At 50.7% G+C, this 23,760-nt stretch overlaps 1 protein-coding gene across 1 annotated transcript in view; it reads left to right on the top strand.

The window, feature by feature from the left end:
- The window catches only part of ITPKB (inositol-trisphosphate 3-kinase B), a 67,437-nt gene that overhangs the window by 37,140 nt on the left and 6,537 nt on the right, over positions 1–23,760 (top strand). Inside the window, exons 3-5 of the mRNA XM_056486214.1 lie at positions 15,499–15,598; positions 16,194–16,407; positions 18,937–19,141. Coding sequence (XP_056342189.1) covers positions 15,499–15,598; positions 16,194–16,407; positions 18,937–19,141 — 519 coding nt within the window. The remainder of the gene's footprint in view (positions 1–15,498; positions 15,599–16,193; positions 16,408–18,936; positions 19,142–23,760) is intronic.

The raw sequence follows: 23,760 nt of genomic DNA, 5'->3' as shown, positions 1-23,760 counted from the left end.
GCAAATCCTGCTTTTATTAGTAGATTTCCATGTGCCAGGGATAGCACATTTGCAAAGCAGTGCAGCTAATTTTCTGCAAATCTCTCCTCCTCATTCCATGTAAGGCCAGGGATCCTGTAAGGCCAGTCACATCCCTGAGAGGCCCTGGCAGCTATATGCTGTTGCACAGAGTTGTGACTTAGCAGTAAAAAATAAGATTTTGTTCTCCACAGGCCAAACAGTGACTCCAAACAGTGGAGCCAAGCAGTGGACCTCAGTGAGGTCACCAAAAAGCAACAAGCTCCAAAAGGTAACTTCTGATTTTGAGTTGATCATGGTACCCTTTGTTCCAAGACAAGGAAGGTCTCAGTGCTTCTCTGTAGAGAGCTGGACTTGTTTTTCATATAGAAAATCTACAAGGGAGATATGGGGAACTTCTAGTGATCACCCTGTAGGTGAGACTGCCTGTCTGTAGCTTCCTTCTATCCCTAATCAACAACAAGAGCAATTCAAGAGCTTGGAAACTCATAGGGTTTTTTTCCTTTTTATTTTTTCCTTCAATCCAGGGATGTTTCCCAAGCTGTGATTCAGTACCACTGAACTAATGCTTTAGTTTTACACCTTTCTGCTGGTCCCTGACTCCGCAGATCAGATTGCCACACTGTGAGCCAGCACATTGCTAAGGGGGGTGGCTTTGTGAGGCAGCTGCAGCCTCCCAGTACTTTCACAGTGCTCCAGAGAGGTGGGGGAATTAACCCTGCACAGCAGGAGATCCCTGCAAGGAATGCAGAGATTGCTGCTTCTGCCCACACCAGGGTAGGACAAACAGATTTGTGAACACACGAAAATAACTGAACCAAAGAGGAAACACTGACCCTAAAATGTTGATCCTGAATTGTCATGATGAAATTACACCATGTGTAAAACTGTCTTAACAGTTAGCTGAACTTCTAGCAAGCATACTCCATCCCCCAAAACATTTGAGTTGGACATGAAATAAGTATGCCCAAAAATGGCTTGATGTTCCCCAGCTGCCCATCTCTGAGGTGGTTAAAAACTGCATAAGTTATTGTGTTTGGTGGTATTTAATACCTGAAAAGCCTGGCCTACAGCTCCCAGCTGTGTAGGAGGTAGATAAGCTGTGACCAGAGGTGTCACATAGCTCTGGCTTTGTGCACAAGCTGCTGCCCCGAGCTGCTATTGAAGGACCATCCCTGTGGCTTTTGGCACCCAGCAGTGGGAGAGGAAGGTTAAAATCAGTCTGTGAGCTAAGATGTACATCTGGAGAGACCTGACCCTGGGAGCCACCAAAGCAGGGAGCTGAGAGAGTCCGTGTGTGTGGCAGGCAGCTGCTCTTGAGGCTGCTTAGGCTGTGCTGCTGCTCCTCATCCCTGCTGCAAGGCAGAGGCCCGTCCCAGGTATGGGCAGGGCTGGCTCAGCCCCCTGAGATCGCTCTGGGGAGGATGGCACAGCACTGAAACGGGACCCGGTGAAGGGACTGGCAGCAGAGCCTGTGCTGGTACAGCCACGCCGCCCTTGTCCTGGCACGCCCAGTACCCGTGTAACTCGCTGGAGTGAGGGCTGTGCCAGCCCATCCTCCCCAGGAGCCACCCCTGTGCTCCACCCACACCTCGCTCTGCTGGGAGCCGTGACTCTTCTATACCCACACTCCCAGAGGTGCAGCAGTAGGTGTCCCATTTTCCAAGCCAGATCTGGAAAGGTTGCACTCATTTGTTCCGAACGAAGCGGCTTTCTGGCTGCGCTCCTGCTTTTAAAGGTGCTGTGAGTAGCACAGCGTGCCGTGCAGAGCCCTGCCACCTCAGCCACTCACTCAGGAGAGCTACCTCCTGCTCTGCAGGCTTCAACACCGTGTAATGGAAAAATGTAGAAGTGGGGCCTGGCCGTGCGTCAGCGGCTGCCGTGGCAACCTCCGCCCGTGCTGCGCTGGCGATAGGCGCGCAGGGCTGTCCGTCTCCACCGGCATCAAATGCTGCACTGAGCATCCCCCCCTCCCTCACCAGGGAGAAGAAGGAAATACCAGGGTTTGCTGGTGTCTAACAAAGCGGTGATTTATGAGCGCTGTGCAGAATTTCATCGTTCTTCAAAGCAGGACAGAGGCATCTGGCACGGGGCCAATGTGTTTGCATCAGTACAGGAAAAACGCTGAGTTTCTTCAAAGCTGCCACAGCGTTTCCTATTTTTAGGTTAACAATGCCTGTTTTGCTGTGCAGCATCAAATGTCAACAAAGAATGAAGATCTATTTATGTTGCTTTATTGTAAAGCTGAAGCAACAGGAAGCTGTGAGCCATCTGGTGCCTTCTGAGCCCTCCGAAAACCCCATCCTGTGTCAGTTGTAAAGTGCACTGGGTCACCGCCATGCCAGCGGGTTCGCTTCTGGTGGGGGAAGAAATGATGGGAGTTTTGGAGATTGCTTCCCTGTGCTCAGACCCTTCAGGATGCTGTGCACAGGAGAGAAACCAAAAGCCCAGCTCTAGATTGTGCTTGCATTCAGAGACACTTTGATTTTTGCTGCTGTTCAGGCTCTCCCTTTTGAGGCCACGTCTTAGCACCAGTGTGCACCTTAGTGTTGGTGCCTGCATTTCACAGTCAAAAGGCTCACTGGAGGAAGGGACAGTGTGAAGGGCTCTCTGTGCTCCTGAGGATGAGAGGAGTCAGGAAGGGCACCAGTTTTCCTGTGTTCTACAGCAAAGCCAGTTTTGACAAAAGTTTCTGTCCTTAAGGACTCGAATGCAGGAGCTGTGGTGGCTGCCTTACTAAAATCAACACCAGCGCTGCTCTGACACTGTATTTCTGATTTGGAGACTGGAGGACTTCCAAGCTGGATGTGTGGTTTGGGTTGCAAGATAGTCCTTGCTGCAGGAAAACACCTGGAGTATGAATGGTGTGTTAGAGCACTGATTTTACTGTGAGGGCAGGTGCCAAGTGCCTGTAGGGGCACGAAGCAGATCTCAGCTCCAGAGGATGCTTGGCACCTTGGCTTGCTGAAGCAGCTCATCGAGCTGTCACTGAGCAAGGGGAAGCGGCAGCGCCTGCCCTCTCTCCTCTGCAAACTGCAAACACTTGCCTGGGTGTCTCTAGCAGCCCCTGAGCTGTGGGGTGAAGTCCTAGGCACTCTCTGCTCACACTCCCAGCCTCCTCCACTAGCTGCTTATTTGGGAAGGAACCTCCTTTTTCTCTTTTTATTTTGATTTGGAAAAATAAAAACAGAAAAAGCTTGTCGGAGACACAGTGACTAAGTGCTTCATGTGCTGCTGAAGAAAATGAACAGCAAAACGTCTGAGGGGAGAAGATGACTAAGTCTTTTTTCCTCCTCTTCTGCTTCCTTCACCTTCTAAGAGGAGCTAAACATAGTTGCCTGCAGCAGGAGGACTTCAGCAGCCGGCTGCTACCCACAGATGCAGCCTCAGAGATCGTGGGCTTGTGCCTTAATGGAAAACCCAGTCGTTCAGAAGACTGGGTGTCTTTTCTCTTCGCCCTTTCTCTTCCCTCAAGACAAAATATATTTAGAAACTCTAGGACACAATGAGCTAAATTCTGCCTGTGCTACACCCATGTTTATAATGTGCTCATTGTATTGCCTCTGCAAGTGCCCTGGCTATTATAGGGCTAGAGATAACTACCCTTCATCTTTGTCTCCTTTTTTGGACCAGAAAATTCACGAGAATTCTCTTCAACCACAGCGGTGCTGTTCCAAGAAAGACTATCTGAGTTTTAATATGAAACCCATGATCTCTACCTCTCTAAAGGATGTCACCATGTCATTCCACCCACCTTAAAATAGCCTCTTTCAAGAGAAATATTTAGTTTAGAAACAATTTTACTTTTTTTTTCCAAAAAAGCGATTAGATCTGTGGATCTGTCTTTATGAACCTGAATTGCCTGGGTGATCCTTGGGTGATGCTGTTTGTGGTCAGCATGGTGTCAGCATTGCTGTAAAGCTTAGACCCTCTCTTTCCACATCCGGGACTCCCATGTAGGGCACTCACCAACTCTGCTATTGCCCTGACTGAGCAGTGTTCTCCCTCAAAACCTCAGCATTTCCCCGCTCATGCCTGTGCCAGCATCAGCCCCCAGGGCTTTCCTGGGGTCTTGAGTGAGGTCCCAACTTGACAGGGACAGGGAGTTTTTCCCCTGCTGCACACCCAGGGATTCAATACACAGACATTGCAGAGGTGATTTTTTGCTATTAATGCTCACCAGAAAGTTCCATTTTCCTGTTTCAGATGAGCATTTCCCTTTTGAGTTAGAGAAACCTTTTCCTCCCCACCACCCTGTGCAAGGCTGTGAACGTGCACCAAGGCAGCAAATTTCTTTGCTGGCGCCTGCATTCCTCTTTCCACCAAAACCCCGGTGTTCCCCCAGCTGGCCTGTACCAGCTCACAGGAGATTGTGGCCAGTTATACAGGAGTGATAAGTTTTTCCCTCAATTTCTTAGGAGTTAACAGCTGAAATCCTCTTTTTCTTCCCCCGCCCCACCCCTGCGTGTCAGCGCACGGTTGGGTTGGAAAATCCAACCCTGCGTGCCGCACCAGGATGTAGGGTTGGGTAACCCTGTGTGTGTCTCTGAGGATCCCACTCCTTTCCCTAAGGGCTCAGGGGAGTGCCGGGGTGCAGCAGGGCTCCAGCTCTGCACACAAGCTCCAGAGGCAGCCTGGAAGAAGCGCTGTAGGGAGAACCCTCCGTGCCTGCCGCCGTGCCGGTCTCTCCTCCCGGCACAGGGCTGCCCAGCCGGCTCCTCGGATGCTCTCCCAGCAGGCAGGCGTGGCAGGACGAGTGCTTTGGGAGCAGAGGTATGTACCTGGCCCTGCAGGAGTCGAGCTCTGTAGCTGCAGCTGACATTTTTTGATGACTCATAACTAAAATGGTGAAGGGGGACGGGTAGGGCTCTAACTCTGAAAATGAACCGGTGGTAAAGTTACTGCTGGTTCTCTGTGAGGTCTGCTCACTGTCAGCCCTGAGGTGTGCTGTTAGTATGAATTCCTCCTGCTCTCCCGGGTCCATGGCATGCTGGCTGCTCACAGCAGTACTTGGCTCTGCCCAGCTGGTGCCACCCTCTGTCCTCTCCAGGCTGGTGAGCCCACTCCTGGGTGTGGCAGAGCAGGAGTGCAGCTGGGTCTGGATCTGTATGGATAGGGAATGGGGTGATCTAGCTGGAGTAAATTGCCAATACAGTCCCTGTTCTCAGCGTGACACTGCTGTGTGGAGGACTGGGAATGAGCAGCTGAGCATGCGAGATGGTCCATGTTTGAAGCCCTGTAATTAGCTGCAATTCTCCTGGGAGCCCCTGGCTCCAGCACAGCCTGTGGTTGATGTGTCCACTGAGGAAGGAGTCCCCACAAGCAGCTGCTTCTGAAGTGCATGGTTTGTTCTTCCCATATCCATTCAGGACAGCGTGGCTGGAAAGCTGGTGGAGGAGGAAGTCTCAGGACACACACAAGGTGGGCTTGGAAGCAGATCATGGTGAACAAGCTTGTTCTTATTCTGGAGAGAAGTCTCATGTATGCCCACAAGCCCTGGTGCCAGGAGTATTGCAGAGCTGAAAAGCTAAACTGCCCTGCCCTTACCTGCAGCACACAGGGTGCACAGTGCCTGTAACCAGTCTCCCTTAGCCTTCAGGTTTAGGCCACTTTTTTAATAGCTCCTAGCACTCTTTAAAGACCAAACCCTCTCAGATGCTGTGCTAAGTCTCCTGGGAAGATACTTTGGGCACTGTGTGGTGCATATAAGCAGGTCTGCAGCTGCATATGCCTGTGGCTTCCTGGCTGCTTGCAGTGCTCCTCTATGGGCAAAGAGCTTTCCCAAAGCCATCGTCTTTCTACTCTGCTCTTTCTGTAAGGATCCAACACCAAGGAGGCTCAAACTGCACTTCCATTCCTCGAGGAGCTTCTGCTGGTTGCTGACTATATTTAGGAGCTGCCTAGGGAAAGGGACCATCCCACGGTGATGTGTTGGGAGTGCTGGGCAGCCACGGCTGAGTCAGGCTGGTGTTCCCAGCAGCTCCTGTGCAAGCAGAAACTCCTCCAGCACTCAGCAGAGGATTTGTAGTCCCAGCTCCAAAGCAGGAGAGACAATAAAACTCCTAAATAGCACTGTAAACCACCAAAGTGCTGTCCAAACATGAGGGACTCCAAACACAAATGAAAGTGCTAAACTGATTTAAAGGGGAATTAAAAGGTCACGCCTGTTGAACATTCAGCTTTAGAGTTTAGTCATGTTTATGAAACTTATAACTGCTCTTCTAAATCACCTTTTTACACTTCCTATACTCAGTAAATGTGAGGATCCTAATGACTAATTTAAAAAATTTTCTATTCTAAACAAATTTCTGCATCCAGAGCTTGGCCCTTTCTTTTCTTCCCTTCCAGCTCTGCTTTCCCACTTCATGGAAAGCAGTTGAAAAGCATCTGAACATTTTACTTGGAAGTGCTCATGGGAAAGAGATGCATTTCTCATGCACACATTCCATGAAGTGAAGTGCAGTTATGGTCAAACAGCAGAAGAGCAGGGATCTAACTCCATGAGTGGGCAGAGCAAGGGAACAGCAATGGAAGGATTTTCTGTGTCCAAACCCAGTGTGAAGGTCTGGAGGTTTCAGCAACAGCAAAGCTCAAGTCTACAAGCCAGGCCTTTCTCATCCAGCTTCTCCTGCAGATTGCTCCACTGACATTGCATGATTTGGCTTGGTTAACCTTGCTTGGGTATCATCAGTGCTTATGGGCACTGTGCTCCCGGGGTGTTACAGGTACAGCATCCATATCAGTGCCCTCTGTGCTGTGCCACAGGAAATACCTCACATGGCTGCAGCAGCACTGGAAGTCAGTGGCAGCCCTCTCTGGCTGTGTCCACCCTGCTTGGTAGTGCCAGACTGAAAGGATGAGTGATGTGATATCATCACACCATAGATGTGCCTTTTCTGAGCCTTGTTGGAAAAGGAGATCCTTGTCCACCTCCCTTCTTTGGGGACATGAGCTCTGGACATTTCAGCTCATGTCATGGCCCTTGTCAGAGAGCAGACTAGTCCAGTACTAAGATTTCTGGATCACCTCCTGATGCTGACAGAAAGAAATCAAAAAATGAAGTATTAAGAACAAAGTATTGCTTTGTTCCAGTCATTGAAGTTTACTCCTGTGTTTGGTGTCTCTGACCCAAGTGCCTCCAGGCAGACTGTAAATGTGTCATCATGGTTTAAATCTCTAAAAACTTACCTTCAAATTGTAGAAAAGAGTGTTTGGCAACCCCTGTCCTATGATTAACTCTATTAGTCTAAATCAACCAGATTGGAAATAACTGGGACTTTTATGGTGTCCCGCTGGTCTGACTACCTGTGTTCCCAGCCTGCCCTGTGCTGACACTCCTCTTTCCCAAAAGAGTCCAGGTTTGGCTCATCCCTTGAGAGGAAATGGCAAAGCCTGTAGCTCCCATCCAGATCCCTGACAAGCACAGGTTTTATATTCAGGTTGTTTCTTGCAGGAAGGCTGTTCCTTACCAAACCACTGCCCTCCAGGACACTGTTGTGACTTTTAGGAACTGAATCTCTTCCATATCCTAACCTGCAGCTCTGGCCCGTAGGGAGCTGAGCTGGACTTCAAATCAAGTAACCAATTGGTCAAGAGACCAATGCAGTTGTTTGCTGTCAGGAAGGGCACAGCTCCTGGTGTCAGCATGTGGGAACTAGAAGCAATTCTAGATTAACAGTGGCAGGGTTGGGAAGACTGCAGGGATCCTTCCCCCCAGCAGCATGAGAGTGAGAAGTGCTAAAGCCAGCACAGGCACGGGAGCTCTTGTCCCCAGCGTGTGCTGGGCTGCTGCAGGAGCTGATGAGCTGAAACGATGTTTGGAGCCAGAAAGATGGTGGTGAATACCCTGGAACTGGGAAAGGGATCAAACACGAGTCTGCAGATGGAAACAGAGCAGTTTCCATCAAAGCTGATGACAGGTTCCCTGATAGAGGGATACAGGGTCAGATCTTTGGGCAGCACATCGTGTTTCTCAGCTGGACGCCTGATCTGGCTGCCTGCAGCTTTGTGCTCCAGCATGTTGCACCAATGAGCTGCAATGCTCTGGGACTCTTCTCACAAATCAGTTCACCAAGGCCCACTTTTGGCCACCAGCAAGGATTTTTATAGTCTGCTGACTTTAAAAGGCTAGCTGCTTTCTGAGGAAGAAGCACTGCTTAAGTAGCAGTCCACCAAAAGTGATTAGCTGTTTCTGAATTACTCACTTACCTTTTCCATGCTGAAAATTGCTTAACAAATCTTACTGATGTGTATATAATGAGTAACAAATACATTTGCAGAGATCTGGATCAGTTCCCATTCAGGAAAGTAGGCTGAATATATCTGATGCTGGCAATTAATAATTCCACTGGCTTTATGGGAGGGTCAGTTGTGGCTGATCTGCATTAGGAGTTGTTCAGCTTTCCTTCAGCAAAGGCTCTCTGCCAGAAGAAATGCTTCATGGAGACAACAGTAGCTCTGAGGCTCAGCTACATTTGCCTTTCCTCTCACTCAGCCTTTTTTGTCTTTCCTCTTTTGCCAAACTGGACAGAGAGGTCTAACACCACCTTGTCCTCTCTGTAGCCATTCCCCTGAGTGTGGTGTTGACGTGGCTCCTGCTCTGCTGCTCCACTCTGCTTGCTTTTTGTGGGTGAGCAGGTTCCAAATGTCCTTCCAGGCGATGGGTGGCTCCTGTGCTCCCGGCTCCCACAGCCGCTCTGTTTCCTTCCATTGTCATAGGGGAGGTCAAGCTGAAGGACTGCTGCTCACTCATCTGCCTCTGCTCTTTCTAATTCTCCTTGCCTTCATCACAAGCAGGAAGAGGGAGCCTGCAACAAGCTCCTGGTTTTTTCCAATACACTGGAATATTTTTTCCATGATCCAAGCAGATGTTCCTGGCTTTCACGCATTTTCACTGAGACTCCTCTGTCATGCAGGCTGATCTCTGCAGACATCAGAGAAGCAGTAGCTTTATCTCTGTGACCCCCTACCCTAAATCTTTGGTCTTGGTGGGACAGCTCCCTGATCCCACTGGAGCAAAGGCATTCCTCACAAAACCAGAGGGGTGTGATTTCTCTCTTGTGAAAACAAAATCCTTCCGGGCTAAAACGAGACTATTCTGAAAAATGAAGTGTTTGAAGTAAGAGTGCACACATTAGTATTTGTTCTCACTCTAAATGAGATAGAGACCGTGGAAAGTAGCAGAAGCTGCTACACCCCAACAGAAGTAACTACACCCCAACAGGAGCATCTATACTGCAGCCATCAAAATAATTTATGTAATGAGCCTTGGGGGTTTGCATTATAATTTCTAGGCACCCAGAAATGCCTGTCAGTCATCACACTGTACTTCTTTGTATTAACTTCAGTGGAGCCCGATGTTGGGCCTCACTTTATCTTTGCTCAGTAACGTCTGTGGGACGTGGAATTGGCATTGCTTCTGCCAGGTTTTGGGAAGCTGCTGAAACTTTTGTATTATGCCTTATGTGACTAAATCAAGAAATGCCCCCCTCCTCCATTGCCAGCTGCTCCTCTGGCCAAAACAAGGCTATTTAGCTGCTATGCACTACAGAAGCATCGGCAAGGATGAGAGGAGTGTGTGTAGGAGGAAGACGATTCAAAATATGGGCTGTCACTTGCTGCCAGCATCAGGGTCAGTGGTCACAGCCTGGTGCGTGCTGGAGCGATCACTGGCTCTTTCTGTTATTGCCAGGACAGAGGCAGCCAGGGGCTGAGAGATGGCAAAGCCCAGCAGAGCATAACCCCAGCGCTGCACCATCACATCACAGGTTTTTCACCCAGTATCCTGCATTTTGGTTGCCCCCAAGGCAGGACACACCAGGAGGAGGCATTCCATGGTTCCTGCCAGCTCTGCCCGCTGCCCTCTGCGCCCGGCGTCCAGCACAATGAACAAAGCTGGCCTCCCCGCTGTGGCTGGAGTGACAAGGTTTTTCCCAGTCAAGGGAAACAATCATCACTAGGGAAACCTTAACTACTTTTTAAAGAGCAAAAGAAAACACATTCATTCTTTCAAACATGGAAAACTAAATGGCCTCTTTTTCCTTGGCTGTATGGGCATGGCTGTGGAGCATGCTGGCACAGAGTGAACTCTGCAGGCAAAAGCTCCCCCCATTCATTTAGTTATTAAAGAGGAGGGCTCTGTGGTGCAAACTCTGCCCTTCTCAGCTCTTGCTGCCTTGGTTTTTTAATCCAGGAGGGCTCTGGCCACCCAACCCTCCTACTTGTGAGTGAAACATCTTGGAGCCTGCAATAGCACAGCTTCATGTCACTTCTTGGAGGAGCTGGAAGTGAAGCCCCCAGGAGCAGCGCTTTCTCCAAAGGGAAGGAAAAGCCAAGGTGTCACTTACACAAGTCCCTGGGCTGCAGCAACTCCAGTGAAGTCTGGGGAAGCAGTGGGCATTGGTGACACTGCTGTCTCCTCACAGTTTTCCACCCCCTCTTCTGATCCTAGGATATTTCATGATTTTCCTGGGAGAAAGGAGCTGAAGTTCTTTTCACAATTGGGAAAATCATTAATTTAATGCTGCTCCCACTCTTTCCCATCCCCTGGCCCGGCTGTGTCATCTTGCCTCTAACCATGCATGCTATAGTTAATAAAAAGCACTAAAATACAGGTCCAGCTCCTGCTATTTCCAGGAACATTTGGTCCCATAAAACCATAGGAAAGCATAATTTCAGCAAATTAAATCAGTTACTGGCTATCTCTCTGGCTGAATGCATGGAAAGGGAAGAGCACCCTGCTGGCTTCATGCATGGGGAATAACACCAGCCAAATTCCACCAATGTCCATGCTGGGAAAGGGAGGCAACAGGCAGTCTGAGAAAGGCACGTCTCCTTTGAGCAGACATTAAAGGAATAAATGTGGAATAGAGAAAATGTACAGCGAGCACTGAGCTCATCAGTTGCTTTTTGTTTAATCTAATTAAACACAATATATCCTCTGACCTTCTGGGCTGGCACTAAATTCTCCTGTGTTGTTCTTTCCATACGAAGCTCTATTGACAGATGGGGAAAGCCTAGAGTTTGCTTTAAGCTTCAGATAAGTAAAGTTAAACACACAGCAGATAAAATTGTTTTCCCAGCACTCCTCTCCCCCTGACCAATTGTGGGTGCTCACTGGGAGGGATTAACTCCTTTGGCCTGTATCCCACCCCTGGCTTGGGGCACTGCTCTGTGCAGTAAGCAAAAGCTGTAAGAGGGCAGAGGCAGAAGCAGAGTGCTGCAGAAACCCTGGGAAGTTTTTTTTTAATGTTGGTTCTGCCTCTTTTCCTTGTGGCAGACTGTTAGGGAAAACAGTGCCGTTCCTTGCTAAACATATTTCCAGAGTCACTAAATAATTTACTTAACAGCTAATCAGCTGGCATTTGCTGGTGCTGAACCAGGTTTTAAATAAAAAGTGTTGAATTGCATGAGACACCTCATCCATATTCCCTGCTTATACAGGCTCCACGCTCTTGCTGCCTGTGGAAGAGTCCAGTCGGTCCACAGAGCTTCCTGAGTTTTCTGGGAGGCAAAGCAGCCATGGGGCTGGATATGGGGGAGAGCTGGGTGCCAGGGTGCCACATCAGGTGCAGGCTTTGATCATGCAAAAATTTTGGAAATGTGTTCACCTTTTGAAATGACCACGTGCAGGCTCAGGTCCTTGCAGGCAAATGAGAAGAGCACGTATCTGCCCTTCACCTGCATCACTTGGTAATGCCACCCACAGAACTATTTCTTCTAGTGTGGTGAAAAATCCTCTGGTCTGAGTCTGGAGAGTTACCACAGGTAATACATCCATGCACCTCCAGCTGTGCCTGTGCTCCTGGATGTGTGAGCAAATAACTGCTTGAAATGTAAACCAAAAGTTACAGACGAGCCCAGAGGCGATGACCTTATGGCTCCCAACAGGCCGTGTTAAAGAAGATTTCTTTATTAAATAGCCTTAATACTCCCTTTGTCTATTATTAGCACCTGGCAGGGCAGGAGGCAGCAGAGGGGCTGTTTCCTGTATGTGGTTGTGGAGTGACACTGGAGTGGTGTGAGCCTCGTGGCTCTGGTTTTCTGTGGCTGGCTGCAGAGCCTCACATGAGGGTTGGCATGACCAGGATCCCAAACCATGGGGTTTGAGATCTCTGAATGCACATCAGTGTCTGAATCAACAGAGACCTCTTGCCAGGGTGAAGGACCCTGCAGATGGTTAGAAGCCACCTCCCATCTCTCTTGAGGCTCAAGGGAAAGTACAAAGGCTGACTTTTTGGAGGAACACTCCACCTAGGGAGAATTTTGCTATCTTCAGGCAGAGGGGGTGGCAGGATACCTGGGGGGCATTGGCCAGTGTTGCTCCTCCATGATGCCCCTCTGCAGCCTGTCTCAGAGATCACATGGAGTCATGCAGCTGCTGGTTTAGTAGGGGAGCTGCACCTTGCAAAACTCAGCCTTTGGAGCACTCCCACAGCAGAGCAACATCCTTTTGGTGGAGCAAACTTTTCCCTATTGCTTTGGGATGGGGCTTGGGTGTAAAACAAAAATCCGATGGCTCCTGAAGGAATCGGAGAGACAACAGTCCCTCTTCTCCCCTGCTAGTGTCCAGTGGTTGTCCTTGTGAAGCTGAAAGGGGAAAGGGGCTGTGTGAATCACAATCGTGGGTCCCCCTGTGGCAGTGACAGCTGTCTTTGCAGTCTATTTCCAGCTGGCTGGGAGTGGCTTGAAATGGATGAAGCTGCCTCAAGGTTCCCCATTAAAGAAGTTTTACACATGTCCTTAAAACTTGGGTTGGAAATACCTGGATAAAGGTGTGCCTGAAACCAGGTGAAGCCTGGATGAAAACATTTCTCTCTGGCATAAAGGGAGTGAGGATGTGCTACCTGTTCCTCAGGTGGCTGTGCTGAGTGACTGGCTCTCTGTCCCATTCAGATCAGCAGAAGGGTTGTTGTTGTTGTGTTTTGTGTCTCCAGGGCACTCAGGGTCATTACCCTGCACTGGGAGCAGTGCTGGAATGGAGAGCATCACTCCTGGAAAGCCCTGGCAGGGGGAAACCAGAGTGGATTTCCCTGATTTAGGAACTGTTTGCTTCCATTCTGCCTGTACCTTGAAGTACTTCAAGGTTTTAACTATAAAGCTCTAACAACCTAAAAACAAAATCTTGGCTTGGGAAGGCACATTGCCTTGGCATGTTTCCTGGGACTGAGTGACTTATGATGCTGTGCTGCAAGTGGGGGGAGGACTCCTTTTAGAAGAGGTGGGCCACCCTCCTTTAGAGTCCAAACTCCCCCGGAGACTTTTTCTTCCCCCTTTTTTCATGACATCAGCCAGAACTTGATGTTACTATTTTAAGGACAAAAGGAGGGGACACCCCTCCGCTTCCCCTTCGATCTCTGCCAGAAGGAGAACAAAGAACAGCTAAAACACACAAGCTCTGGCACTCTGCGTGGAAATAAAAACATTCATCCTCATGTCAGGTAGGGAACTGCCCAACCCCCCCGCCAAAGCAAGCAAGCCAGGCAGCAGAGCAAGCCCAGAGCACGGAGAAACCCGGGAGAAGGAGAAGGGTATGCCCGGTGTCACCCTGCTTGGGCAGCTCCTGCCAAACTCCTGCAAGGCTGTACCAGTGCCAGGCTGCACTGGGACACTCTTTCCTTCCAGGGAAGGGCTGCTCTGCTCCTCTCTCCAGCCTGTGAGGTGGGGAAGGACCTTTATTCTTCCCCTCTCCCACCCCTGTCCTGCCCACCGCTCGGGCAGCCCCTGCATCTCCCTGCTCTCCCATGGGTGCAGGGATAACCTGGTGTAACTTCCACGCTTTAGACACTAACATCTTTGTCTGGCTTCTTGCTCGCCATTTAAACGTGTTAGCAGTTCCCAGCACGGATTCCTGTGCTGTGAGTTCACCCCCAGCAAGCATCCAAACTGCAAGTTGGGGCTGCTGGATCTTCCCTGCCTGTCTGTGAAGTGTTACTGGAACAGGGGCCAGTTCTCCAAACACGAGGAAGATATTACTTGGGCTTTCTGGAAGGCTCCCTCCCATGCCTTCAGAGCAGAGCAAATGAGGATAATTTATCTGCTGGCTTCCAGCTGAACCCAGAAACTTGGAGCAGCCAAGGGCTACACTGTTTGTCCCAGCTCCCACAAAAAGGCATTTTTCCATTGTTGCCGTTGTATATCGTTCACATAATTTGTTTGTGCCATCACCTTCTGGGGCCAAGATAAGAAAGAGATCATCCCCTGCCTTTTAGTGGTGGTGTGTTCCCTAGAACAATCCAGGGAAAAACTTGCAGGAAAAAGCCATTGGGGTAGGCTTTCATATATCCAGTGCAGCCTTCATTAGAGTCATGTAAATAGTTTTGAGCAATCTGTTTGGTGAGAAACACAACATGTCAGAAGGGAATTGTTCTCTGAACTGTAGTTACAGAGGGGCCAGAGTAGGATCAGCACACGTGGGTTGCCAGCTTAATGGACACAGCAGCTGCCTTCCAGGGGGAACAAAAGGCAGGCAGGGAGCCTCTTGTTCCCCTCAGGACCTGCAGCTCGGTTTTGTGGCTGGATGGCAGTCCTGGGTTGCCTTCCCTCTCCATCTGCTGTTACCTAATGCAGTGCCTAGGGATGGATCAATGTCCCTGCTGCTTCCACAGAGGGATGCAGGGAGTGGGGATGGCTGGGTGCTCTGCAGCATGGGTTAATGTCCCTGCTGCTCCCACAGAGGGATGCAGGGAGTGGGGACACGCAGTGGGGATGGCTGGGTGCTCTGCAGCATGGGTTAATGTCCCTGCTGCTCCCACAGAGGGATGCAGGGAGTGGGGACAAGGCAGTGGGGATGGCTGGGTGCTCTGCAGCCTGGGTTAATGTCCCTGCTGCTCCCACAGAGGGATGCAGGGAGTGGGGATGAGGCAGTGGGGATGGCTGGGTGCTCTGCAGCATGGGTTAATGTCCCTGCTGCTCCCACAGAGGGATGCAGGGAGTGGGGATGAGGCAGTGGGGATGGCTGGGTGCTCTGCAGCCTGGGTTAATGTCCCTGCTGCTCCCACAGAGGGATGCAGGGAGTGGGGATGAGGCAGTGGGGATGGCTGGGTGCTCTGCAGCATGGGTTAATGTCCCTGCTGCTCCCACAGAGGGATGCAGGGAGTGGGGATGAGGCAGTGGGGATGGCTGGGTGCTCTGCAGCCTGGGTTAATGTCCCTGCTGCTCCCACAGAGGGATGCAGGGAGCAAAACAAGGCAGTGTGGACGGCTGGGTGCTCTGCAGCAGGAGCAGCCAACTGGAACAAGGCTGTAACACCATCCACTTCAGTGAAGTTACTCGTGATTTTTGAATGCAGAGCTGGGGCCTGGTGACTCCAGCTTGGCACAGCACAATGGGAAAAGAGCAGATTTTCTGTTTGCTTCCATCCTGCTCTGGCTGTGGTGCCTCTTTCCCTGTCCAAAACAGCTGCATGCTGCCTGAAGTGACTTCACAGACAGTAAAAGCTTAAAACATTGCATTCATCTTCATGATTTTTTTTCCCTTTAGAGCAAGTCATGGAGGAAGATCAAGAATATGGTGCACTGGTCCCCGTTTGTGATGTCTTTCAAGAAGAAGTACCCTTGGATCCAGCTAGCGGGGCACGCAGGTAGGGAGCATGGGGAGGGGCAGAGTGGTGGCAGGGCTTAATGAGCCCAGCTTAATGAGCTTTGCTGCCCTGAATTGCTTTAGGCTGCTGCATGAGTGTCACAGCTTGCAGCTCCCAGTCTCTAGCCCAGGAGAGTGACTTACCTAAATGCTGGTGAGGGTAGTGTGAAGGTGCTCTGGGCTTTCAGTCTCCCAGGCCAGCAGGTATTATTGCTGCTTTCTCTTCAGGCAGCAGAAAGCTGGGTGCTTTGGGTGAGAGCCAGGCTCACCTCCTGACCCGCTGCAAAGCAGGTGATGCTGCCCTGCACAAAAGTGCTCTACACAAGGATGTTAACCTACCAAGAAGTGCACAGAGGATGTGAAGCAAACGTGTTGGGTGCTGCAGGAGGGGTCTCTGTCCTCTTAGGGGTGTGACAGTGCTGGTCATAAACCTCTGGCAACCTGAGCTTTTCAGTCCCTGCCTGTAGGGACTCCTTTGTGTACACGTATAAATGGAGGTTTTTCCAAGGTATTGGGCTGCCCTTCCTTTTCAGAAGGCACAGCATCATCCCCCCACCATCCAAAGCAAGTGCCACATTGTCCCTTGTCACCCTCAGGTAGCTTCAAGGCAGCAGCCAATGGCAGGATACTGAAAAAGCACTGTGAATCAGAGCAGCGGTGCCTCGACCGCCTCATGAACGATGTCCTGAAGCCCTATGTCCCTGCCTACCACGGAGATGTGGTCAAGGATGGGGAGAGATACAACCAGATGGAAGATCTGTTGGCTGAGTTTGACTCCCCCTGTGTTATGGACTGCAAAATGGGGGTCAGGTGAGTCGCGTTGGGGATGTTTTCTCAGTTTTAAGGTGGGATATTAAATAAATGCATCTCCTAGGTAAAACTGCCTGTAATGCACAATTAAGAATACCAGGCTCACCTGTCTTCAGGTAAAGCTCAGCCAATACCATGAGAGAGCCATGGGGAAACCTGGGTATGGAAAAGATTCGCCAGGCTCCTTCCTTCTCTGCTTGTTGACTGTTCTGCATGCTGGGAAAGGTTTGGTGTAGCAGAAGGGACAGCAATCTGCTTGGGTTTGGGTACACAGGAATGGCACAGTATAGCTGTTCAGAGGTCCTCTCTGCCACATGAGGACACAGCCAGGGGATGGGCTGAAGGAGATACTGCCCAGAGGGGTGAAATAAAGACGCTTGAAAGGCACAATTTCAGTGAGTGAGAAATTTTCCCTCTGCTCAGCCTTTGCTCCGATGCGCACTGGATGGATAAAATGCGTGTGCTGAGTAGTTCAGTGCCTTTCATGCAAAGCTCTTGAAATATTTCCTAACAGATGAGCAACATCACCCGTGTCCTCCTTGAGAACCATCTCTCCAGATCCACCAGGATCCCAGGCTACAGCCACTTGGCCAGCAGCACGTTTAGTGTGAGCCATGCCACAGCTGACAAGGGTGTCCCAGAGCAGATGTGAGCAGGGCTGGTGACCCCAGGTGGCTGCCAGCTTTGGAGCAGCCTCAGGCCACCCCTCAGCCCTGGGTGTGCTGCAGGCTGGTGGCAGGAGGAGCTGAGACCCCCCTCGCTGGCAAAGGCACAGCCCAGACATGGTGGAGACACTTGCACTGCTGGAAAAACTGATGGCTCCTGTGGGAGGGAGGAATCTTTTTTTTTCCCCTCCTGAATCCCGATGTGAAACTCGAACTGGCGTGCCGGGCTGTCGGCGGGGAGGAGGCGGGAATACTTTCCACGGGAGGGGTGGAGGGAAGGGCAGAGGGCCCGCACAGCCATGTGGCCTGGCTGGCACACACAGGCTGCTGTGGGAAGGAAACAGCACTCAGATACCAGGAGAGGAGATGCTGGACGTGCTGCCCAGGAAGAAAGCCTCCCATGCACAGATCACGTCAGGTGATTCGTGCACCTGGGGTTTTGGAGCTCAGACAAGGGGACAAATGTGCTGGGCATCATCATCCTGAAATAAGATGGTGCTGTGGGAGGAGCTGTGAGAGAGGGTGAATAGAGTTAATGCTGTGGAATGGGGCATCCCTGTGTCTGAGCAAACAATCTGAACCTTAGGGCTATTAAACCTGCCCTCTGAGCCAGAAGCTTGCTGCCAGGCAGATACAGGGTTTTTTTGGGGGGATATGGCAGCCTACTCCAGTTGCTCCTAAACAAAACTTTTTCTTAAGCCCTGGTGATGGCACAAGCCTGAGGCAATAGGGAGGACCAAGCCACAGACACTGATGATGTGTCATTCTCATAAGAAGAAATTCTATCGCTCTGAGCAGTGTGAGCAGCACTTCTAGCATGCTGCTGCTTTATTCTGCTGTTTTATTCCATCTTATTTTATTCCAAAATTGTGGGTTTGGTGATCAGTGATAGAACAGTGACAGATAGGGTCATTCCTGTGTTGTTTTGCTGGGACAAACTTGGTGGGTTGTTTGAGGAGGGCCTGGACACTTTCCAGGCTGAGCCAGGATTGATTTGGGAGCTGTGAGAGGAATTCTGTGGTGGTTTATTATTGCTGCAGGAAGTGTTACTTTGTGGATAATGGTTTTATGCATGCCAGAATGCAGAACATCTCCACCACTGTGTTCTGGCACAGAGAGGTGCTTCTCTGAAGTACAGATAAAACCAAGTTCTTTGCACACTCCTCTGCACCTTCCATCCTCCTTCCCCCATTCCCCCATCCAGGCTGCACCCTGTGGACCTGGGGTGGTGGTCAGCACCTGGCCAAGGCACCCTTCCTGTGCTTCATCTTGTAGAGAAAGCTTTTGCTAGGAAGTCCACTTGAAGCAGACCTATACTGGGAAAAATCATCACCATCAGTGGAACACTGTGTGAAAACACCCCATTTAGCATCTGGTGAGGCAGAGCCCTCATGGTGCACAGAGTGAGGGGATGGAAAAGCACAGGAGAGGCACAGGAGCAGCTTTGGCTGACCCTCCAAGGGAGCAGCAGCTAATGCTGAAGGATGGGACACAGTAACACCCCTCTTGCCTTCAATTCAGCTGATTCCCAGAGCATGTGCACAGTTCTCTGGGCATATCTTGAAAGCCATGTTTAGCTCAGGTGAGAGCTCAGGTTTCCTGAACAAGGGATGTGCACCTGTGAGAAATACCTTCCCTTGCTATTGCCAGACTGGTTCCTTGATGAACTGAAAAGTTATGGGGTGCTGATGATGGAGTGATCATTAAATCAGGATCAATTCAGTTGCAGTGAGGCTTGCTCCATTATCTCCTGTGCTGCACTACTCCTTAGGGATCAGCTGTCCTGGACCAGCCTGATTTCTGGGGCGAGGGCTGTCTGTGGATATATGGTGGCCCTGCTCATCCACCCCCTCCCTCCCTGCAGGACGTACCTGGAGGAGGAGTTGATAAAGGCCCGGAAGAAGCCCAGCCTGAGGAAGGACATGTACCAGAAGATGATTGAGGTGGACCCCGACGCCCCCACTGAGGAGGAGAACGTGCTGCGGGCAGTGACCAAGCCGCGCTACATGCAGTGGAGGGAGACCATCAGCTCCACCGCCACGCTGGGCTTCAGGATCGAGGGGATAAAGGTGAGCCTGGCCTCTCTGCAGGCCAGGGCAGCAGCTGCTGGGAGTGCTTGCTAGCCACTCTCACTCAGCTACACACACAGCAGGCTGGTGGTGAGAGCGGGTCACATCTGGATATCCCCAGCCCCTGCAGCCCAGACACCACACAGGCTCCTCAGATGGCTGATGGTGAGAGCAGGTCACATCTGGGCATCCCCAGCCCCTGCAGCCCAGACACCTCACAGGGTCCTCAGATGGCTGATGGTGAGAGCAGGTCACATCTGGGCATCCCCAGCCCCTGCAGCCCAGCCACCACACAGGCTCCTCAGATGGCTGATGGTGAGAGCAGGTCACATCTGGGCATCCCCAGCCCCTGCAGCCCAGCCACCACACAGGCTCCTCAGCTGGCTGATGGTGAGAGCAGGTCATATCTGGGCATCCCCAGCCCCTGCAGCCCAGACACCACACAGGCTCCTCACCCAGGGCACTGCTGCTCTTCTGAGAGTGCAGCTGAGCTCAGGGCATCCATGCAAAAGGATGGCTTTAGACATAATCCTATTACATCAGCTGCTTGGTTGATTTCTCCCTCTCTGCAAAATACAAAGTGCCATCCTCCAGCTTGAAGACTCAAATTAGTTGCTTGCTTTCAATTCTGCCTTGCCACTGGGCTGAGCCATTAATCCAAATTCCACTTAAATGTGTGGTTGGAGCTGTGAGCTTAGCCACAGTCACCAAGGGGGATGTGTTTACAAGGCTGTCCAGGAAGACGGAGCAACTGAGCCCTATGAAATGGGACAAACACACACAGCTGCACTTTCTGTCAGCACCTGCATGCAGGTGGAACCTGCTGACTGCACTTGCTCAGAGCAGAGCTCACATTTCTGGGGACACCAGCTGGGATGTTTCTGTGTCCCCAGCAGATGGGCCAGCCCAGGAGATTTTATCTAAGGAGGCTCTGCAGCAAGAAAGATGTCTGGGATGGTGCTTGAACAGAGTTAGGTCTGTAACCACCGAGTATTAGTGACACTGCTTGCATGAACATTAGCAATGGCCTGTGCCTTTTGATAGCCAGCCAGTGTGAATTAAAGGTAATGTCACACTTGAGCCAAGGGTTTCATTGCATTCCTGGGCATGGTGTTGGCTTGGCAGCCACAGGGAGCTCTGTCAACTTCTGTTTGCAGTAACTCAGGCTTGGGTAGCTGCTGAGGGCCCAGGCAGTAGCTCAGAGCAGCCACTTGCTGTTAGTGAAAATGATGTCTCAATATCTCCATGTGTCTTGATTGGAGGAGTTTCTTTCTCCTGATCACAGATTATTTTTTTCCTCTCTGAGTTGGGCAGAATTCTCCCAGAGTGCCTATCTGGGTCTCTGTAGCTTAACCTCCTGCCTGAAGATAGTGGTGTCAAAATGATAGAATTAAAACAAATGAAGGTGTTCTCTGATAAAGCCCTCACACCAGATTTTGTAGATTTCCCTGGTAGTGTTTCCCTTCACCTCACCAGCAAACAAATGCTGGTTAGGCCATGGGTTTAAAAGGTCAGCAGGAGTGGGTTCTTCTTCCTACTCTCTTGGTGTCATCAGAAATATCTGTCTAGTCATAGTCCAAGATGATATATCCTTGGCCTCCAGTGGTGCTTCTCAGTCTAAGCAGGTCATATGTGAAGCACTTGAAATTAAAAAGTGTAAAAAAAACCCAAAAACAACCCAAACAAATGATATCCCAAGGGAGGCCAAAAAACACTGTGGAGGAAAATAGAAGCCATAAAAGAGTTATGAGATTTGCACCTCTGTTTAGCCAGCTATAAAGGAGTTGCTGCCTGATCAGTGGATTTTTTTTTTCAAGGAGGTGAAACAGCCCTTTAATTGAAAAATGTTGAGAAGTGCTGGCCTCCAGCAGTATTCCTGCTGCTGCTGCTGCTAGGATGCTGACTAATTTGATCAAGACTCTAATTACTGTAATTCTCCTTAAATCCCTCAGCTTCTGGGCTATTTTCCCCTAAGCTAAAGCATTAGCAGTTCATGCTGTTTCATGGCTGGCTTTTTTTGCAACAGGGCTGGTCATGCTGTGCTGTATCCCTGTTGTTCTCCCTGTTTCTGGGGTTGAGTTTCTGTGTTAGGGGAAAGTGCCTTCAAGTGCCCTGGCTGCTTCCCATGTTTCATTTCTTGCTGTGGATGCTTCCCTGTGGAGAGCAGCGTGAATCTGCCCTGCACCTCGCTCATGGATGGGGCTGGCAGAGGAGAGTACTGAGAAGTGCAAGGGGAAGGACAGGATATGGGAAGGGGTCATAGGAAGGAGAGGAGCAGTGGAAGCCTTTTGGACAGCACAGTCAGGTAAGGCAAACAAGCAGCTCAGGGTTGGGCATGAGGACAGCAGCTCTTTCCTGACTGAGTCTCCCTTTCCCAGGGGGCCTTGAGGATCCAGTTCTTCCTCTTTAGAATGGAAATTTTCCTTTGCAAAAGGAGATAATGACGATCATCTGATTTTCTGGAATAGCTTGAACCTGTTGGAAACAGTAGCTATTAATAAAATTTCCATGCTGAAAGTAACAGAAGTGATCCCTGGTGACCCAGTTGAAACTTGCTGGGGCTCACTGTAAGAAGTGACAGTCCTGAGCTGCTGCTCTGCTGTGAGTGTTACTCACCATTGCCTGCAGCAAGGCCACTGTGGGACGGCATTCCCTGGGGCTGGAATGTTTGCAGGGTCCCAAATCCAGCCCAGAAAGCCTCCCCCTAACTTTGCCAAGCCAGGCAGCTCCAAGGCCAGAGGCAGGACTGGAGGGAGATGTGGCTGAGCCGAGCCCTGCCCCAGTGACATCAGCACAGGCTGGAATTGCTGGAGGTTGTGCTAGTTCTTATCAGCCCCCCTCACATTTCTTCTTGGTGGAAGGCAGCTCCTTGGGGCCTGGACACCTGTGAATGTCAAGGCAGTTGTCAGCCTTGTGGCAGCAACCCCTGGCTGGGCAAGGAAACTGCAGGAGGTGGGTAATGCTGGGAGCAGCACTAGGGATAGGCTGCTTGGCCTGCCTGGAGCTGAGATTGCCTTATCTGAAAGGCCATCTGTGATTTTCGTTTATTTTTAGGAGCACTTAGAGGTCCATCTCCTTTCTTGGATGCTTTGTGGAAAGCTGTGCTCTTTACACATGAAGTTAGTGCTGTGGCCCTTCTCCAGACTGATATCAATCATCCCCCTGGGAGAGGGTGGGTTCATTTCTGAGCTGCCACATCAGGCCTCACTTGAGGGACACATAGCAGCAAAGTGCCCTTCCCCTATACATCACACACAGAGCATCCTCAGCAAGGTCACAGCTGAAAGCAGAGATCTGCATGGAGTCTCCAGTGAAAGGGTTGTCCCTGACCCCTTCCAATACATGCTCTGCCAGCCCTGAGCATTGCTTTTCCACCCTGTGGCAGCACAATGGTCAGGCTGAGTCCAGGGTGATTTGAAGCTGGGTGCAGTTGTTGCAATTGGTACAAACAAAGTTTTTCCTGGAGTTTTTCTTTTGTATATAGCTTTTGTTACTACCTTTGTTAATGTATACACAAAACACAAGCTGGAAGCTGAAGTGTGCTATGTGATTCATCCCATACTGCACTTCAGGTGTTGGTTTGGTGGCAGGTTTGCCTTGGGCACTTGACTTTCCCCCAGGTTGGACTGGCCACCATGCCCACAGCAAGCCCCCCTCCAGGGGGATGCACATTGCCCTGTGCTGGGGCACTTCCCTGGATGGGTCTCTAACCTCCAGGGCAGGTGATTTCATTGTGTCTTCTTCCTCCCCCAGCCTCTGTTCTACTCCTTCATCTTTCATCTTCCCCAGTCCACAGGATGTCTTTTGGCCTCTGTCCCTCTGCTCTATTGTGTGCAAACGAGCTGTCTGGAGCAGTGGGATGGAGCCCTGCAATGGAGCTGTGAGCAGAAGCAAGTGAGGTTTAAAATAGCCCCTGTATCCAGGAAGTGAGATCTGCCTGCCTGTCCCATGGCCCCTCTGGACAATGAAACGAGTTGATGTGAAAATCAGAGCCCCAGAAGGACCAGGGAAATGGGGAGAGGTCTACAAAGCTGCCCAGAGTTCAGACAGGAGCCTCTGGGCCAGGGCTGAGTGCTGTCCCTGCAGTGGACAAGCCATGCCATCATCTCCATGGCAGGCCAAGGATGGATGTGTCTCTGGGGAAAAGGCAGAAGACAGCAGAAGGCTGCTCGCTGTGTCACAGTGCCAGGCTGCTGCCTGAAGGGTTTGTGACAGACTGTCAAGGGACCAGTGAAACCAGACAGCCATGGGCTTGCTTCTTGCTGCAATGGTCCATGGAGGATTTCTCACAAAGAGGTTTTGTTTCTGCTCCTGAGGTGTTGTTTCCATCCACACTCAGTTTTGTCCCATCATGATCATACTCTCCTGTCCTCCCCAGGCCAGGGAGACAGTCCAGGGCTGATGTCAGTGCCATTCTCAGCCACAGCAGCATGGGAAGCCATTTGGGCACAGAAACACCAGAAACAGGTAGTCTCCAGCAGCAGTCACCAGGTCTGTGAGGAGAGTTTGTCCACACTGCCAGTGACCTTGGCAAGTATGAGATGATGGAGAGTTCCATTTGCAGTGGAGATCAACAAGTCAGGGCCGTGGGATACCTTGGGATGTGCAAGCAGAGACCT

Source organism: Oenanthe melanoleuca, chromosome 3 (assembly GCF_029582105.1).
Source record: "Oenanthe melanoleuca isolate GR-GAL-2019-014 chromosome 3, OMel1.0, whole genome shotgun sequence".
Taxonomy (NCBI): domain Eukaryota; kingdom Metazoa; phylum Chordata; class Aves; order Passeriformes; family Muscicapidae; genus Oenanthe; species Oenanthe melanoleuca.
This window is presented reverse-complemented; position numbering and strand designations above follow the sequence as displayed.